The sequence below is a fragment of the Orycteropus afer genome, unplaced genomic scaffold (genome assembly GCF_000298275.1).
Source record: "Orycteropus afer afer isolate SDZICR_OR568_19922 unplaced genomic scaffold, OryAfe1.0 scaffold00417, whole genome shotgun sequence".
Taxonomy (NCBI): Eukaryota; Metazoa; Chordata; class Mammalia; order Tubulidentata; family Orycteropodidae; genus Orycteropus; species Orycteropus afer.
Window position 1 is genome coordinate 2776931 of NW_006922004.1, and position 19874 is coordinate 2796804.

A 19874-nucleotide genomic window follows, 5' to 3' on the forward strand; every position below is an offset into this window, starting at 1 on the left:
CAGTGGAAAGAGACCCAGGGGAAGAATATTTCCTTTTCCAGTAGCTTCTACAATTTCTGACTCTGAACTCTTTGTTCTCATTTAGATTGTTACTAGATAGATTGTGTTTGGATGATCTTTCTTAAGGCATTTATTACTATATAATAGTATAATTATCCCTGTTATATTTGAAATTAAACATTTGTAGGTAATTATTAAAGTGCTCAGTATACATTTTTAATTTATTACCATTTGATACTCTAATGTATTATTTGCCTAGTCGTCAAGATATGTTGAAGAAAACATCAGCACATAGACATTTGCGAACTCATCACTTACTGGATCCAGACATTCAAAAAGGTAAATAAGTTTATTTATTTTTATGTAATGTGACCAATTCTACAACAAAAAATAGAATATGTACTCTTACCCTTGCAGTGTTCATTAATGTCTTAAAGGGAATTAGGTATTTCATCAACTGCATTTTATATCTTGTCTTGTGTTTGTGAATCTGCAAATTATATCCATAATATAACTATCTGCATGTTAGAGAATGATGTTTAATGTCTACTGCTATAATACCTATGGTCCTGATGATATGTTGTTAGAGATTAAATTTGACATGCAATAAATTGTTTACATAAACTTACTAACTACTTAGAGTTTGCTTTTGTGTTTTGATCTGCAAAAGTGGAATGTATTTTTTGCCCAAGTGCTGTATACCAAATACGTGACTGTGATTTCTAAGTTACCTCATTTCAAATAAGTAGATTGCAAGAGAGAGAAACGTAGTTTCATGTAAAACTGTAAGTTTTCACTAATGCTTAAATGAAAGATGAATTTGGACAATAATAATATTTCTAGCCTTTGTTTATGGTCATCTGATGTATTAATTAGAAGTAATTAATAATGTAATTTGATTTCTAGATGTAAGGAGAACCTAAAGTTTGAATTCTACTACTAGTATGGTTGCTTGAGATTGGTTCATCATTTTCACTAGTGCCAGTTGCTGTAGAGTTGGTTCCGACCCACGGTAACCCCATGTGTTGGCGTAGAACTGTGCTCCATGGGATTTTCTGTGGCTTACTTCTCAGAAGTAGATGTTGTTGTTGTTGTTATGTGCCGTCGAGTCGGACCCGATCCATAGTGACCCCTCCTTGGTTTTCCGAGACAGTATCACTATGGAAGTAGATTGCCCAACCTTCCTTCCGGGGAGTGGCTGGGGGGGTTGAACCACCAGCCTTCTGGTTAGCAGTCAAGTGCCTTAGCCACTATACTACCAGAGCTCACTCAGAAGTAGATAGACAGTTCTTTTTTTTCTGAGGCATCTCTGACTGGACTCAAACATCCAAACTTTTGGTGAGCACGTGAGCACATGAACTATCTACACCACCCAGAGACTTCACTGTTTTCACATAGCCTTCAGTATCAAGTGCAATTTTGCATAGATTCCATAATATAACTATCTGCATTGTCTTAAGATAAAAAGTACAGACATAGCATTTTTGATATAGAATAGGATTACCTTGTTTTTGTAGCAAATTTAATCATCTTGGTTTCATTCTTTCTATCTCTACACACATTGTAGATTCTGTTTTTTTCCTTTTTTTTTTTTTTTTAAGTATGTACCAGCTGGCTTCTACCAGGTAAGCATATCTTCAGGCCAAGATAGCTAGGTGCATGCCCATTGTTGACAGCTTAAGTGGTTTAAACAGTAACGATTTAATGTAGTGATTTTTGCAAACCTAAAAATTTAAAGTTGTAATCAGTTAGAGAACTCAACTATTTAGATGATTTGAGTGAAGATACAATTTCTGTGAGGTTTAGGAACAAAATTACATCATTATCATTACTAGTAGCAACTATTCTTGGTTTCAACTGTGAACACAATAATTTGGCAAATTACAAAGGAAATGGAAGAAGGTCAAGGTAAAAGACAAGACTTACTGGGCTGATAGAGACAGGAGGAGCCCCTAGACTATCATTCTAAAACACCATTTTAACATGGAACTGAAGCTACTGCCAGAGGTCACATTTCATTGGCCTATAAAACAAACAACAACTGATTGCTTCTAAGAACAATCAACCGTCTGAGACCAAAGGGCAACATTTGCCCCAAAACAAAGATAGAAAGGCAAGAAGGGGCAGGGAAACTGGAAGGATGGACATGAGGCAGGCAGTATGGAAATGAGAGTGTGCAGGAGTAGCAACCAATATCACAGAACTATTTATGTGTAAATTTTTGAATGGGAAACTAATTTACTGTGTAAACTTTCATGTAAAAAACAATAAAATGTTCAAAAATAGGAAAGAAGTTTGAAGTAGGGTTGAGACAGAACTAGTATTAAAATATTTTACAACATTAGCAAACATATCCCATAATCATCTACATAGCTAGTTAAAGCTTTTAAAAATAAATTCATAAGTACAGTGTTAGGGGATTAAGTGTGTGTTATTGGAGCAGTTAGGTAGCATTTTGTTGGAAATGCTTCCACTAACTAGAGGAACACTCAGTTCTCAAGTACTAAGATATTGACTTTTCCTGTTCTAAGTCTTTTAAACTTGGCATCTTGCTTTTGGAAAGAGTGGAGCAAGCCCACAGCCCAGTTCTCATATTTCAATACTGGTGTGAAGATCCAAGGGTCATAAGATGTCACTTATTTATATACAGATTAACGTTATGAGTGGTAGATAGTAAAACATTCCTCTGTATATGGTTTGTAATGCCATATTGTAAGTTAAGTTCTCTAAAACCTCCAAATAGCCTCTGGTCTTTGTCTCTTGCCAACAGCCACTCTCCAACTGTTAGCACATTCAACAGTGTGTTATAAAATGTGTTATAAAAAGCTGCTGAGGGCCAGCAGCCTTAGGATAGGTTCATCCTAATCCAAAGTTCAGTGAAAAAGAAACTGTTATCATCAAGTCAATTCTGGCTCATAGTAACCCTATATGTTCAGTAAATTTGGTGCAAAATGACTCCCATATCTGCCACTCCAATTGCTTATTGGATATCCTCCTGGAGGTGTCAGTTTCATACTGTCTGGTGTCAGGTTGAGTCCTCTGAGAAACAGCTGATCAAATGCGATTAAACCTGCAAGGAATTTATTAGGAGAATGTGTGTGAAGGAAGGAAGAGAAGTAGGCAGAAAGAGCCTTTACTACGCAAGTCTGACACCTATGAAAGAAAGGACAGATTGGGTAAGAAAGAGCTTGAGACTGCAGCATGGTTCTGAAAAAGTCTTGGGCAGGCCAATGGGGAGTTTTCCAGTAAAAGTTGTTCACTAGAGGATTCCTGTATTGAACCTGAATGGGCTGGCTTTAATAAACAACTCCTAGGGAAGGCTGGCTTTCTGAGAATCACAGGTATGGCAGCTGGCACTGTCAGCTGTGCACACTGTAGCAGGTTCTCTTAAACTGAGCAGTGCACCTTCATGGCTGGCACATCATGCCACAAATTAATATGCACTAAAAGACAATTTCCCCATGCGGATTTACCCTTCCACTTGTATTCTTCTGTCTCAGTTTATGACAACATCATTTCCCCAGCTACCAAACTCAGAAAACTGGAACCATCCTAGTCATCTTCCTCTCCTCCATGCTCTTCATCATTATGTGATTTTAAATCCCCATTTCTATGTCTGTTGCCTTGATTCAAGTCTTATTTCTTCTCTCAATTGTTGTAACTTGACTGCTCCCATGCTGGTAAGCACACCTTCTTTACCCTCTTCAGTTTTTTCTCCACGCCCTAGCTTGCATGATCTTTTTAAAAATCCAAATCTTGTCATATCCATCTTCTGCTTAAAATTCTTCAGTGCTTCAATACTTTTTATGTGATGAAATCAAAACTGTTTAGCATGGCATGAAGAATGCTTTATCTTGTGCTACAATACCCACTTGTGCCATATTCTAGTTCTCAGATTTTTGCAAAGAAGGAAATTGATCAAGAGAATTTTTGCCATTGGGCTTTTGTCATTTCTGTGGATGGTATCTTCTCTTATTTGACTGATAAACTCATAACTATCAAGATTCAGGTAGTTTTTTTCCCGAGCTATCTGAGATGTAAGAGTTCTCTCTCTGATGGCATAGTGCCTAAGGCATTTGACCGCTAACCAGAAAGCTGGCAGTTCAAACCCACCAGCCACTCCTTGGAAGGAAGATTGGGCAATCTACTTCTGTAGAGATACTGCCTCAGAAATCCAAGGAGGGCTTGCTATGAGTCAAATCCACTTGACGGCAGTGAGTTTGGTTTGGTTAGTTAAGCCACTGTAGTAGCACTTACATGTTTATATCTTTGTATTCAGAGAACCCAAGTTCTTAATAAATAGGTGCTTTAATAAATAAGTAACAAATGAATTAGCTGTAACTTAAGAAAATTAGCTGGACCTAACATTTGTTTGAAGCGCCCTGGTAGTGAAGAGGTTAAACAAACACTCATCTTTTAACTGAAAGGTTGGCAGTTTGAACCCACCAGCAGCTCTGCAGGAGAAAGATGAGGCAGTCTGCTTCTATAAATATTTATAGCCTTGGAAAACTTCTGGAGCAGTTCTATTCTGTCCTATAGTGTCACTATGAATTGAAATTCAACTTGACAGTAATGTTCGTTCATTAGTGATAATCTTGTATTTGTGGTCACCGGTCATTTAACTCCTTTCAGACCTAGGATAAAAGGACACTACATCAAAACTTTTCATGAGGATCTTTATAAATCTATAAAGTTTGATTAATGAGTAGTACTTTTATAAACAATATTGCTTTTGTTATGAAGAAGGAAGTATATTTGAGTAATTTTATTGTTGTTTAAGAAACTTATCACACTATAGTTTGAGGTAATATATTTACTATATTAGTTGGAATACTATGATGTACATAATTAATAAAGTGAAATTCTTTCACTAGCTTGTTTTAAATATTTAAAAAGTAACCCAAGTAAGTATCTGAAAAATAAGACTAACATATTTTCCACATATTGAGTGAAAATAATTCTTAAATACAATTTTCCTCAAAAGTCTTCAGATCTTTCAGGTTTGAATGTCAGTTGTTGCCTTCTGTGGCAGATACCCACCCACTCACTTGTCAGTTTGTCATACTATGGTGGCTTGCATGTTTCTGTGATGCTGGAAGCTAGACTGCTTGTATTTCAAATACCAGGAGAATAGAATTACCCACTGTATTTGTGGTTTTAGTGGAGCTTTTAGACTAAGACAGACTAGAAAGAAGGATATGACCAAGTCCACTTCTGAAAAAAAAAAAAATAAATTAGCCACTGAAAACCTTATGGATAGCCGGAAGGTATTGTCTAATATAATGACAGAAGATGAGCCCCTCAGATTGGAAGGCAATCAAAATGCAACTGGGGAAGAGCTGGCTCCTCAAAGTAGAGTTGACCTTAATAATGTAGATGGAGTAAAGCTTTCAGGATTCTCACTTGCTGATGGGGCATGACTCAAGATGAGAAGAAATAACTGCAAACATCCATTAATAATTAGAATGTGGAATGTATGAACTATGATTCTAGGAAAATTGGAAGTTTTAAAAATGAGATGGAACATTTGTTTGAAGTGCCCTGGTAGTGCAGAGGTTAAATACTCTTATGCCTAAGATATTGGTGATCAATATCTTAGGCATTAGAGAGCTAAAGTGGACTGGTTTTGGCTGTTTTGAACAGACAATCATATGATCTACTATACCAGGAATGACAAATTGAAAGAGAATGGTGTCATATTCATCATCAAAAAGAACATTTCAAGATCTGTCCTGAAGTACAATGCTGTCAGTGATAGGACAATATCCATATACCTCCAAGGAAGACGGGGAGCTCTGGTGGCATAGTGCCTAAGGCATCTGACTGCTAACCAGAAGGTTGGTGGTTCAAACCCACCAGCCACTCTCCGGAAGGAAGGTTGGGCAATCTACTTCTGTAGTGATATTGCCTCGGAAACCCAAGGAGGGGTCGCTATGAGTCGGACCTGACTCGAAGGCAGCGGGTTTCTAAGGAAGACCAGATAAAATAACTATTATTCATATATGTACCAACCACTAAAACCAAAGATGAAAAAATGGGAGATTTTTACCAACTTCTGCAGTCTGAGATTGACCAAACATGCAATCAAAGTGCATGGATAGTTACTGGTGATTAGAATGCAAAAGCTGGAAACAAAGAAGCATCAGTAGTTGGAAAATATGGCCTTGATGACAGACATAATGCCAATGATTACATGATAAAACTTTGCAAAATCAATGACTTATCCATTGCAAATCCTTTTTTTTTTTTTTCAATACATACATATGCATGAACTGCACCAGATGGAATACACAGGAATCAAATCGACTACATCTGTGGAAAGAAATGATAGATAAGCGCTCAATATCATGAGTCAGAACAAGGCCAGAGGCCTACAATGGAACAGATTATCAGTTGTTTATAAGAAAGTTTAAATTGAAGCTGAAGAAATTTGAAACAAGTCCATGAGAGCCAAAATAACTTGAATATATCCCATTTGAATTTAGAGACCATCTGAAGAATAGCTTTGACACACTGAACATCAGTGAATGGAGACCAGAAGGGTTGTGGGATGACATCAAGGACATCCTGCCTGAAGAAAGCAAATGGTCATTAAAAAGACAGGAAAGAATAAAAGACCAAAATGAACATTAGAAGACACAATGAAACATGCTCTTGAACATAGCAAGCTAAAGTAAATGGAAGAAAAATTTAAAGAGCTGAACAGAAGATTTCAGAGTTGCTTGAGAAGGCAAAGTATTATAATGAAATGTGCAAAGACCTCGAGTTAGAAAAATGAAAGGAAAGAACATAGTATTTCCCAAGCTGGAAGAATTGAAGAAAAAATTTGAGCCTCGAGTTGCAATGTTGAAGGATTCTGTGGATGAAATATTGAACAATACAGAAAGCAACAAAAGAAGATGGAAGGAATACACAGTCATTGTAACAAAAAGAATTGGTTGACGTTCAACCATTTCAGTAGGTAGCATATGATCAAGTATCAATGATATTGAAGGAAGAAGTCGAAGTTGCACTGAAGAAATTGGCGGAAAACAAGGTTCCAGGAATTGATGGAATATCATTGAGATGTTCCAATAAATGGATGCAATGCTGAAAGTGCTCGCTGATTTATGCAAAGAAATTTGTAGGATAGTTACCCGGCCAACTGAATAGACGAGATTGGTATTTGTGCCTATGCCAAATAGAGGTGATCCATCAGAATGTGGAAGTTATTGTACAGTATCATTAATATCACACACAAAATTTCGCTGAAAATAATTTAAAAAATTGTTGCACCGGTATATTGACAGTGACCTGCTAGAAACTCAAGCTGGATTCATAGGAAGACATGCAGTGAGGGATATCATTGCTGATGTCAAATGGATCTTGGCTGAGAGCAAAAAATACTCTCAGAATGATGTTCACCTGTTTTTTAATGACTATGCAAAAGCATTTGACTGTGTGGATCATAACAGATTATGGATAACATTGCAAAGAATGAAAATTCCAAAGCTTTTAATTGTGCTCTTTAGGAACCTGTACATAGATCAAGAGGCAGTTATTCAAACTGAACAACGGAATACTACATGGTTTAAAATCAGGAAGAGTGTATTCTTTCACCATATTTATTCAACCTGTTTGCTGAGCAAACAATCAGAGAAGCTAGACTTTATGAAGACTGCTGCATCGGGATTGGAGGAAGACTCATTAACAACCTGCCATATGCAGATGACACAGCCTTGTTTGCTGAAAGTGAAGAAGACTTGAAACACTTACTGGTGAAAGTCAATGACTACAGCCTTCAGCATGAATTATATCTTAACATAAAACAAAAATCCTCACAACTGGATCAATAAGCAACATCATGATAAATGGAGAAAAGGACTTCATTTTACTTGGATCTATAATAAACACCTGTAGAAGCAGCAGTCAACAAATCAAATTACATATTGTGATGGGCAAATCTGGTGCAAAAGACCTCTTTAAAGAGTTAAAAAGCAAAGATGTCACTTTGAAGACTAAGGTGTGCCTGACCTAAGCCATTGTCTTTTCAGTAGCTTTATATGCATGTGGAAGTTGGACAATGCATAAGGAAGATCACAGAAGAATTGATTAGTTTTAACTGTGGTGTTAGGGAATGATATTGAATAGGCCATGGGCAGCCAAAAGAACAAGCAAATCTATCTTGGAAGAAATACAACCAGAATGCTCCTTAGAAGAGAGAATTCCCAGACTTTGTCTCCTGTACTTCACTAATGTTATCAGGAGGGGCCAGTTCCTCATGCAGGATATCATGTTTGGTAAAGTAAAGGATCAGCAAAAAAGGAAGACCCTCAGTGTAATGGATTGACACAGTGGCTGTGACAATGGGCTCAAGCATAACAACAATTGTGAAGATGGTGCAGGACTGGAGAATTTTCATTCTGTGGTATATAGGGTCACTGTGAGTTAAGACCAACTCAACAGCACATAACAACAACATGAGAGATATACTTCTATTTCATGCATACTTATTTTTTTTTAACTCCTCAGTGCAGACCTTGTACAGCAACCCTACTGAGCTTCTAAAGGCTCCCTGCTCCATACTACAAGCCTTGGCAGGTGTTACATCTCCCTTGACTGTATGTCCCCCGCTTCTCTGCCTGGCAGCCTTTTTCATCCCCCAAACTCAGTTCAAATGTTTTCTCCTTTAGAAGGCATTCCCTGATTCAGTCAACTTGTGGTCCTTCCCATAACTGTTTAGAAATATCTCTTTTATAGTACTTACCACACTTTCTTGAAATTTGTTTAGTTGTCTGTTGCCACCATGATCTCAGCAGAAAACTGTGAGTATAACTAATTTTCCTTTTTCTTTCCACTTGCATCCTGAGCAGTCTAGTGAAAGATGATTTTTTTTTTCTTTTGTATAGGAAAATGTATCATTTGGCCTACTTGATTAGAGTTACAACTTCTGTACAATCATTGAAAATAAGCAGACTTTACAGCCAAAGATATTTGTGAAATTTTGCAGGAATTGGTTTGGGCCCAAGATTTTGACATTGCTAAGGCGTTCAGAACTGGATCTTTCAGGTTAGCCTGTGACTACATACTAATCTTTGCATAAAGGGTGTGGGGGTGGCATCTTCTGATCTCCTTTAACTTCACAACAGGAAGGTACAATAACCATCAGCAGCCCCAAGCTTATTTCTATAAGGCGAGACGTACTGCCAGCCACCCTCAAACCTTTTTACAAATTCTGACACCAACTATCCCTTCCATGGCACTCACTACTTCTCTGCTGGGTTTGATAATTTGTGGCAATGGCCACACACAGCTCACAGACAATACTCACGATTATGGAGATTATTAGGGAAGTAATAGGCTACAGTACAATTCGGTTTCAGGAACATGCTCAGGATACAGTTCTTCGATGATCACAACAGTCTCCCCTCAGGCATGCCTCTCTGGCCCTTGGCCTCTTGGCCTGGCTCCTGCCCTGCTTAGGCAAGTGTTACAAAGCTCTTTTAGCTCAGCCGATAGGTACACCTAGGTGCACCACACTCCGTCAGCAAGCCTCCTGCCCAAGGACACTCAGCTTTCTTGCTCTGTGGGCCATATAAGCCTGCCACTCTGTCTCATGCCTTTTAGTTCCACTGTCATCACCTCTCTGCCGGGTATCTCCTTCTGCCAGACATCTCTCTCTGCCAAGTGTCTCTGCCAAGGAGGTCCAGTGCAGGAATCTCAGGTCCAAGGATGCGCTCCACTTCACCTCCAGCTCTTCTCTCAATGGCAGTGAGATTCCCTTTCTGCCTCTAGGAAGGCTCATTTTAAAGCCTGGCAGAGTGACAAAACTAATCAAACCTAACATCAAACCTGCACACCTTATTTGCATGGTCCCACCCAGTAATCTGGTGGGAGTTACAAAAACTGTGGCTAGAAAAGCCATACCAAGTAATTGACTGCACCATCATCTTTAACATCTGCCCCCCCCCAATATCTAGGCATTTCTAAGAAGCACATGACATTCATTTCTGAATAGATATTTCAGTTGAATGACAGTCTCTTTCATTTAGTAGCGGGTTTTTACTTTAAATTTTGCTGACAGATTTTTCATGACAGCCCTCAAATGGAACCTTAAATTCAGTTGTCACAGTTATTAGAGAGAGAGAGAGAGAGTATGTGTGTGTGTGTGTGTGTATTTCTGTAGTTGGACTCTTCCATTTTTTATTGTTGTTATTGACCTTAAAAATATAACAGAGAAGAATATAGACAAAGCCTCTATTTTCACAGACTTCCTACAATCCAGCATTAGAAGCCAATTCACTGTTGAATTTTCCTCTAAAGAAAATCATCATCATAATGTGCTAAGATCTTGCTAATTTTCACTTCATGCTGAAACCCCTTTAATTCTCAGGAGAGCGAGAACACCTGGTAGATTTTTATTCACTATCAGCAAGGATTTAATAGCAGGAAAATGATGTTAAGACTCTTTTGTATTTATAAAATGAAAATATGGCATAAAAAATCATTAAACTAGATATGCCCAAGATATTAACATATTGTAATATTATGTCTTGATTATGTTTTATTTACCCTGTTTTAATTTTAAATTTATTAATACACTAATATTCTAAGATTATGTTGTTGGCTGCTGTTGAGTTGATTCTGACTCATAGTGACCCCACATGACAAAGTAGAACTGCTACATACGATTTTCTTGACAGTAATCTTTACAGAACCAGATTGTCAAGTCTTTTTCCTGCAAAGCCTCTGGGTGGGTTTGAATCACTAGCCTTTCAGTTAGCAGCCAAGTGCTTAGTCATTGTGCCACCAGGGCCTCTTTCTAAGATTATAATTGACACTTTTTCTCTAAAGATACAGAAAGTCAGAATTTTCCTTTTTTTTTCACATTGGAAAGCCAAGATACAGTATACTGTGGAAGGTTGCCCAGTTTCATGGTGCTTGAGTGGTGGTATCTCTATGGAAGTAGATTGCCCAGCCTTCCTTCCGAGGAGTGGCTGGTGGGTTTGAACTGCCAGCCTTTTGGTTAGCAGTCAAATGCCTTACGCACTATGCCACCAGAGCTCCCGCTATATAATAAGGGGAGACTATATGTGGAAAAATTGTTCTTCAGAAATGTGTATTCAAATTTAATTATATGATAATCCTATCAATTTTTGGAGGAAATTGTTCTTAAAATCTTAACTAAAAACCAGGGAATATCTATCAATTTATTAATCTTAACATTTAGCCTCATATCCAACAAATAACTAGAAATGCAAGTTGAGGGACATGTTCTTTGTAAAATTTCTTTGGAGACTAGATTTCTCCCTCTTATTACACCAAGGTTACTTCCTTATAACAGTGTAGCTTTTTCCATTAGATTTCACTTCAGATATTTTGTTATCAAGTTTGAAATGGCAGTGTTATTGCTAAAACTTAAAATTAAACTTGTCTTTTGATTAAAATACAAACATTACTATTCAATTTGTTACCTCAAAATCTTTAAATAGAAGTTCATGCTGGAAACAGCAGCCAAAATTTTAAAAATAAAAGCAATTTTTGTACTTCTGTGTGATTGTTTTTAAAATCCTCCATATTATATCTAGACAAATTTTAAGTAAAATATATTTTGGTTGTATGCTTTTAGTATGCTAATTATTTTATGAGCATTACTTTTTATGGAAAACTTATAGTATTCTTGATATATTTAATTACAGAAGAGTATATTAATATAAAACATTGTCAATTAAATTTTATTTAATCTGATACTGTTTTCATGTAATACATGGGTATCCTAGTTGTACATAACTAATTTTGAATTATCATTTATAATGGGATAGAGTTGTCTGCTTTTAGAGTGTATATACAATTAATAATGGCTATGATTACTTCAAAGGATCTCTGGTGGCTCAGTGGTTAAAGTATTCAGCTGCTAACTACAATGCCAGCAGTTTGAACTCACCAGCTTCTCCATGGGAGAAAGATGAAGCAGTCTGCTTCTGTAAAGATTCACAGCCTTGGAAACCCTATAGAACAGTTCTACTCTGTCCTATTGGGTCATTAGGAGTTGGAATTGACCTGATGGCAGGGAGTTTTGGTATGGTTGCTTCATGACAACTCTTTGAAGATAACTTAATTTTGAGGTTGCAAAATATTTTCAATTTTAATAATATATATGCATACTGAATAATCTCTTTTTCCTTATGAAGGTAAAACTGTGGTTATTCTTTAAAAGTAATAAGTAGGCTCTGTTTATTTAGAAAGATGTAGTAAGGAAAACAAAACAAAACAGGAATTCATTTTTTATCACCCTTCAGCTGTTAGGACAAAAGCTCTACTAATCTGGCCAACTAACCTTTAAAAGAAAATGCAAAGTCAGAGACATCAGATTGTACCAGTAAATACTCACTGGCAAAGTTTTTATATCAAAGATTGGAACTTTAGGAGAGTCTCCTGGAATTTATTGTACCCTAACATCTATTAATCCCTGATACTTTAGGTGACTTGTCAAAGAAGTGCTACATTTACAAGGAGTGTGAAAGGAGGCCCTAGAGGACAAATTCAGCTAAAGGTCAGGGAAGCTATTAATGCTCCCTACTTTTCCCCAAAGAACTTCCACAGAAAACATTGTCCTTCCCTTTCAATCTTAGCAAAGGCAAGTGAATATAGTGAGATGAAAGCTAAAGATCAAATAAAATATATTACCAATGTTAGTTGGTTTTTAGAGCATTTACTGAATGTGAATACATACAATTGTTTATGGAAAAGTATCACAATGTATTAAAAGTGGTGGCTCTTGCTGAAGAATGTGTTTTTTTCATTTCTTTTTTTATTGTCTTTCTGCCAAAGGTCAATGTTTGTGGTGGTAGTAGGGTGAAGTAGTAGATTAAATTCATCCTATGGTATTTAGGTATATTGGATTTTGGGGGGCATATCTAGTTCTGTGTCCTTTGCAAAGCTTTACTAGGGATCACAGAATTTAGGGCAGAAAGTCCCTTCTGTGGCTGTGGCCTCCAATGGAACTTTGCAGCAATGGCAAACTTAATTTACCTCCATCTTGTCATTACACTCTTTGAACACTAGGAAATATTATCATTGAAGCTCATAGGACAGAGTTCTGCAGTTATTTCTTCCCTTGGAACTATGGGACTAAAGGCCCTCTCAGTGGGATTCTTGCTTCAGTGCAGTAGAGAAATTAGAAAGTCTCTGTAGGCCTTCATTTACTGTTGAATGCAACACTTTTAAGATTGTCACTGAACCCATATATATTTATTTTCATAGCCTCCCCCTAAAATTCGGGAATTTTTTTTTAAATGCTCATATTAATGCTTATACTACTATTAACTACTCACTGCCGTCGAGTCGGATCTGACTCATAGCGACCCCTCCTTGGGTTTCCAGAGTGGTATCACTACGGAAGTAGATTGCCCAATCTTCCTTCTGTGGAGTGGCTGGTGGGTTTGAACCGCCAGCCTTCTGGTTAGCAGTAAAATGCCTTAGGCACTCTGCCACCAGAGTGCCTATTTATGCTTATACTTAGGAAAATAATAGATTTAAAATAATCCCAAGTATCAGATTTTGGATTAAATATTAGGAAAATTTTTCAATAGCCAAGTTTTTCAACTGCAGATGGGTACCTTGTGAAGTACTAGATTCACTCTCACTGGAAATATTCAAACAAAGGTTGAGTAAATTAGGGATGTAGTTAACATGAACATGAGGCTCCTGAATTAGGTACAAGATTACGCTAGAAGGCATCTAATATTTTTCCACCTTGAAATTTTTCTAATTCTACAACATTTATTTTTGAGTGTTATATATGTTTTAAGAGTTTGAATAATTGAAAAGTTGGAAAAATTTAAAATTTTTTAACTGTTGATATTTGTGAAACAAATTTCCTAGGAAGAATTTGGCTTCTTTGAAGACCAGAATGAGAAATTTTAGTACTTCCTCTAAATTTCTCAGAAATGTTTGTATTTGTTGTTTGTTTCTTTCTTTCCTTATTTATTTTTGAATCTCAGGTACAGAGGTATAAGGTAGTTAGTCATACCTATTAGTTCATGGTGCGCTCTCATGATTAACTCATGTAAACTCCTAGTTGTATGCATGAATATCTATCTGTGCTTTTCATTCATTCACACACTCATTTTTTATCCATTAATTCCCTTTTACCTATTTCCCATGCCCTTTTTCTTTCCCTCCTTCCTCCTACCACTGATTCTAGTGTGTTTGGTGTGTATCCTTCTGCTTGTATGTGCTTTTGTGAAACATGTTTTGTGCACACATTCATTTAGATGATTTATATTGTGTTATAGATATCATTAGGAAGCTCTGGTGGCATAGCGCCTAAGACATTTGACCGCTAACCAGAAGGCTGGCGGTTCAAACCCACCAGCCACTCCTCGGAAGGAAGATTGGGCAATCTACTTCGGTAGTGATATCGCCTCAGAAATCCAAGGAGGGGTCGCTATGAGTCAGATCTGACTCAATGGCAGTGAGTTTTTTTTTTTTTTTAATAGATATCATTATATAGTTTTTTTCCTATCCTGTAGTATGTCTTTAAGTTTTTTCCATATTGCTATGCATAAATCTAAACTGGGCTCCTAATTACTGCATGGGGAGCTCTGGTAGCATAGCGCAGCGCATAAGGCACTTGACAACCAGAAGGCTGGCAGTTCAAACCCACCAGTCACTCCTCGGAAGGAAGATGGGACAATCTACTTCTGTAGTGATACTGCCTTGGAAACCCAAGGAGGGGTCACTATGAGTCAGGTCAGACTTGATGGTACATAACAACAAACAATTACTGCATGACACTCCAAGATATGTATCTACTACATAATTCTAGTAATGGACATGATTACTTTCAGCTACCACTACCACCACAAATGTAGTGATAAATATTCTCAGACATATCTACTTATGGGCTTGTGTGCAAATTGTGTTAGGATATATATATATATATATATAGAAGTAGGAGTGGTGGATCATAGTACATTTGTATATTTAATGTATCAAACTGCAACATTCTTTATTATCATCAGCAGTACTTGAACTCCCACTACTTCACAAGTCCACCAACATTCAGCACTGTCAAACTTTCTAATTTTTGTCAATTTAATGCATATAGAGTGAAAATTTGCTTTAATTTGCATATGTCTAAATTTGAACATCTCCATACGCTTTGTAGCTTTTCTGATTTCTTCTCCTGTAATCTGCCAGTTCATATTCTTTGCTAATTTTTGGATACAGTTACTATTTTTTTCTTTGTTGATTTTGAGATTATTCAAATTTCTTGTATATTCGAGGTATTAGTCCCTTTTCCCACCCCTCATCTGTCAGTTTGTCATATATGTGATGACTTGTGTGTTGCTGTGAGGCTGGAGGCTATGCCACTGGTATTTCAATTATCAGCGGGGGACCCAGGGTGGACAGGTTTCCATGGAGTTTCTAGACTAAGACAGACTCAGAAGAAGGGAGGAGGCACCCACTTTTCAGAGAACTGGCCTGTGAAAATCTTATGAATAGGAGTGAAACACTGTCTGATATATAACTGGAAAACTTTATGAATAGCCCTGAAACATTGTCCGATATAATGCCAGAAAATGAACCTCTCAGGTAAAAAGGCACTCAAAATACTCCTCAGAGTAGAACTGACCTTAATAAAGTGGATAGAGTAAAGCTTTCAGGACCCCCATTTGTTGATGTGGCATGACTCAAAATGGAGTGAAACAGCTGCAAATATCCATTAATAATTGGAACATGGAATGTATGAAATATGAATGTAGGAAAATTGGATGTTGTCAGAAATGAAATGGAACTCATAAAGGTCAGTATCCTAGGCATTGGTGACCTGAAATGTGGTCGTTTTGGCCACTTTAAATCAGAACACCATATGATCTACTATGCTGGTAATGACAAATTGAAGAGGAATGGCATGGCATTCATCATCACAAAGAATGTTTCAAGATCTATCCTGAAGTACAATACTTTCAGTGATAGGATAATATCCATACAACTACAAGGTAGACCAGTTAATACTACTACTATTCAAATTTAGGCACCAACCCCTAAAAGTAAAGATGAGGAAATTGAAGATTTTTACCAACTTTTGCAGTCAGAAATTGACCAAACATGCAATCAAGATGTGTTACTTATCACTGGTGACTGGAATGCAAAAGTTGGAAACAAAGAAGAATCGTTGGTAGTTGGAAATATGGTCTTGGTGATAGAAATAATGCTGGAGATCACATGATAGATTTTTAAAAGACCAACTACTTATTCATTGCAGACATATTTTTCAACAACATAAACAGAAGCTATACATGTTGACACTGACACATGAATATATAGGAATCAGATCGACTACATCTGTGGAAAGAGGCGATGGAGAAACTCAATATCTTCAGCCAATACAAGGCCAAGAGCTGACTGTGGAACAGACCATCAACTGCTCATATGAAAGTTCAAGTTGAAGCTGAAGATAATTAAAACAAGTCCATGAGAGCCAAAATCTGACCTTGATTATATCCCTCTTGAATTTAGACACCATTTGAAGAATAGATTTGATGCAATGAACACCAATGAATGAAAACCAGAAGATTTATGGGATGACCTCAAGAACACCATCCATGAAGAAAGCAAAAGGTCATTAAAAAGACAGGAAAGGAAGAAAAGACCAAAATGGATGTTAGAAGAGACTGAAACTTGCCCTTGAATGAAGAGTAGCTAAAGCAAATGGAAGAAATGACGAGATAAAAAAGCTGAATAGAAGATTTCAAAGAACAGCTCGAGAAGACAAAGTCAATTACTATAATGAAATATGCAAAGACATGGAGTTCGAAAGCAAAAGGGAAGAACGTGCTTGGCATTTTTCAAGCTGAAAGAACTGAAGAAAAAATTCAAGCCTCGTATTGCAATACTGAATGATTTTATGGGCAAAATATTGAATGATGCAGGAAACATCAAAAGAATATGTAAGTAACACACAGTCACTGTACCAAAAAGAATTGGTCTATGTTCATTCACTTCAGGAGGTGGCATATGATCAAAAATCAATGGTATTGAAGAAAGAAGTCAAAGCTGCACTGAAGGAATTGGCAAAGGCTCCAGGAATTGATGGAATACCCTTTGAGATGTTTCAACAAACGGGTCCTGCACTGGAGGCACTCACTTTTCTATGCCAAGAAATTTGGAAGATAGCTACCTGGCCAAATGACTGGAAGAGATCCATATTTGTACTCATTTCTAAGAAAGGTGATCCCACAGAATGTAGAAATTATAGAACAACATCATTAATATCACATGCAAGTAAAATCTTGCTGAAGCTGAAGATACTTCAAAAATGGTTGCAACAGTACATTGACAGAAAGCTTCCAGAAATGCAAGCTGGATTCAGAAGAGGACGTGGAATGAGAGATATCCTTACTGATGTCAGATAGATCTTGGCTGAAAGCAAATAATACCAGAAAGACGTTAACTTGTATTTTATTGACCATGAAAAGCATTTGATTATGTGGATCATAATAAATTATGGATAACATTGACAAGAATGGAATTCCAGAACACTTGGTTGTGCTTATGAGGAAGTTGTACACAGACCAGGAGGCTGTCATTTAAATAGAACAAAGGGATCCTGCATGGTTTAAAATCAGGATGGGAGTGCATCAGGGTTGTGTCCTTTCACCATTCTTATTCAATCTGTGTGCTAAACAAATAATATGAGAAGCTGGACTATATGAAGAAGAATGTGGCATCAAGATTGCATATCACTCATAGCAACCTGTGATATACAGACGACACAACTTTGCTTGCTGAAAGTGAGGATGATTTGAAGCACTTACTGATGAAGATTAAAGACTACAGTCTGTAGTATGGACTACATCTCAACATAAAGAAAATGAAAATCCTCATAACTGGACCAATAAGCAACATCACAATAAATGGAGAAAAGGTTGAAATTGTTAAAGATTTCATATTACTTAGTTCCACAATCAACACTAATAAAGGCAGCAGTCAAGAAATCAGATGATGTATAGCACTGGGCAAATCTGCTGCAAAAGACCTCTTTCAAATGCTAAAGAGCAAAGAGATCTCCTTGAAGACTAAGGTGTGCCTAAACCAAGCCATGATATTTTCAATTGCTTCATATACATGTGAGAGTTGGACAATGAACAAGGAAGACCAAAGAAGAGTTGATGCTTTTGAGTTGTGGTGTTGGTAAAGAATGCTGAAAGTACCATGGACTGCCAGAAGAATGAATAAATCTGTCCTGGAAGAGGTGCAGCCAGAATGCTCCTTGGGAGCAAGGATGGCCAGACTTTGTTTCATCTACTTTGGTTGTGTTGTCAGAAGGGGCTGTTCCTGGAGAAGGATATCATGCTTGGTAAAATGGAAGGCCAACTAAAAAGAGGGAGGCTCTCAATGAGATGGAATCACACAGTGGCTGCAACGATGGGCTCAGATATAGCAAGGATTGTGAGGTTGGCACAGGACTGGGCAGTACTTCATTCTTTCGTACATAAGGTCTCTATGAGTTGGATCTGACCAGACAACACCTAACAACAACTACAACTGTCTCTTTTCAGTTTTAGACATTGCAGAGTATCTTCTCTCTCATCTGTCATCTGTCTTTTAACTTTGTTCACGATGTTCTTCATTGAATACAAATCTTTACTTTGATAAAAGGATAGTCATCAATTTTGTGTATTGCAGATTTTATTTAAAAAAGCTTTACAAAGATGTCTTCCTCCATTATCTACTATTAACTCTACTGTTTGACTTTCAAATTTAGGTCTTTAATCCATCTGGAATCTACCTTTATAAAAGATGTTACATAGGGACACAGTTTTATTTTTCTCCATATAATGGGCCATTTTACCAATTACCTATATCTTCAATGATCTATCTCTGAAATCTCTGTTTTGCCTATAGGTCTATTTATCTGTTATACAAATACCATACTGTTTTTATTACTATGGATTTATGGTAGATCTAAATGTCTAATAGCTAAGTCTTTCCCACTCCTTGTTCTTTTGCAAAGCTGACTTTTGATGGACATTTATTCTTCCATATAATTTTTGGAGGATTTTAAGTTTCCCAAAAGCTATTCCAATTTCCCTGAATTGGAATTCTGATTGAATTGTAAGTAGAATTCTAATTGAATTGGTATATATATATATACACACACACACACACACTCACTCACTGCCATCGAGCCAGTCTCGACTCATAGTGACCACTCCTTGGGTTTCTGAGGAGGTACCTCTATGGAGTAGATTACCCCATCTTCCCTCTGAGGAGTGGCTGGTGAGTTTGAACTGCCAGCCTTCTGGTAACCAGTCAAGTGCCTTAGATACTTTGCTACCAGAGCTTATATATATAAGAAATGCATATATATATATATATATATATATATATATATATATATATATATATTTGTTGTTGTTGTTGTTATGTGCCATCGAGTCGGCCCCAACTCATAGCGACCCCTCCGTGGGTTGTCGAGGCAGTATCACTACGGAAGTAGATTGCCCATCCTTCCTTCTGAGGAGTGGCTGTTGGGTTTGAACCGCCAGCCTTCTGGTTAACAGTCAAGTGCCTTAGGCACTATGCTACCAGAGCTCCTATATATCTATCTATATCTGTATCTATATATATATATAGTAAAACTCAAAAACTTACTGCTGTGGAGTCAGATCCGACTTAGTGACCCCTTCTGGTTAAGTCAAATGCCTTAGGCACTACACATATATGTGTGTGTATGTGTGTATTCTGTGGTAGTTAAGGTTGTGCATCAACTTGGCTGGGCCTGGTTGAGTGGCTAGGCAGTGGGTGGTAGTTATGCCCCATGATGAGACTGGCAATCAACTCCATGATGGGATCTACCACAAGCAGCTGAGTAGTTGCTTTAG

At 37.2% G+C, this 19874-nt stretch overlaps 1 protein-coding gene across 1 annotated transcript in view; it reads left to right on the forward strand.

Moving 5' to 3' along the window:
* The first annotated feature begins 242 nt into the window (after positions 1–242).
* LOC103208154 (protein-lysine methyltransferase METTL21E-like) overlaps positions 243–19874 on the forward strand; it is a 30586-nt gene continuing 10954 nt past the window's right edge. The window contains 1 exon segment of the mRNA XM_007953831.2: positions 243–339. Within this exon segment, the coding sequence (XP_007952022.2) occupies positions 243–339 (97 nt within the window).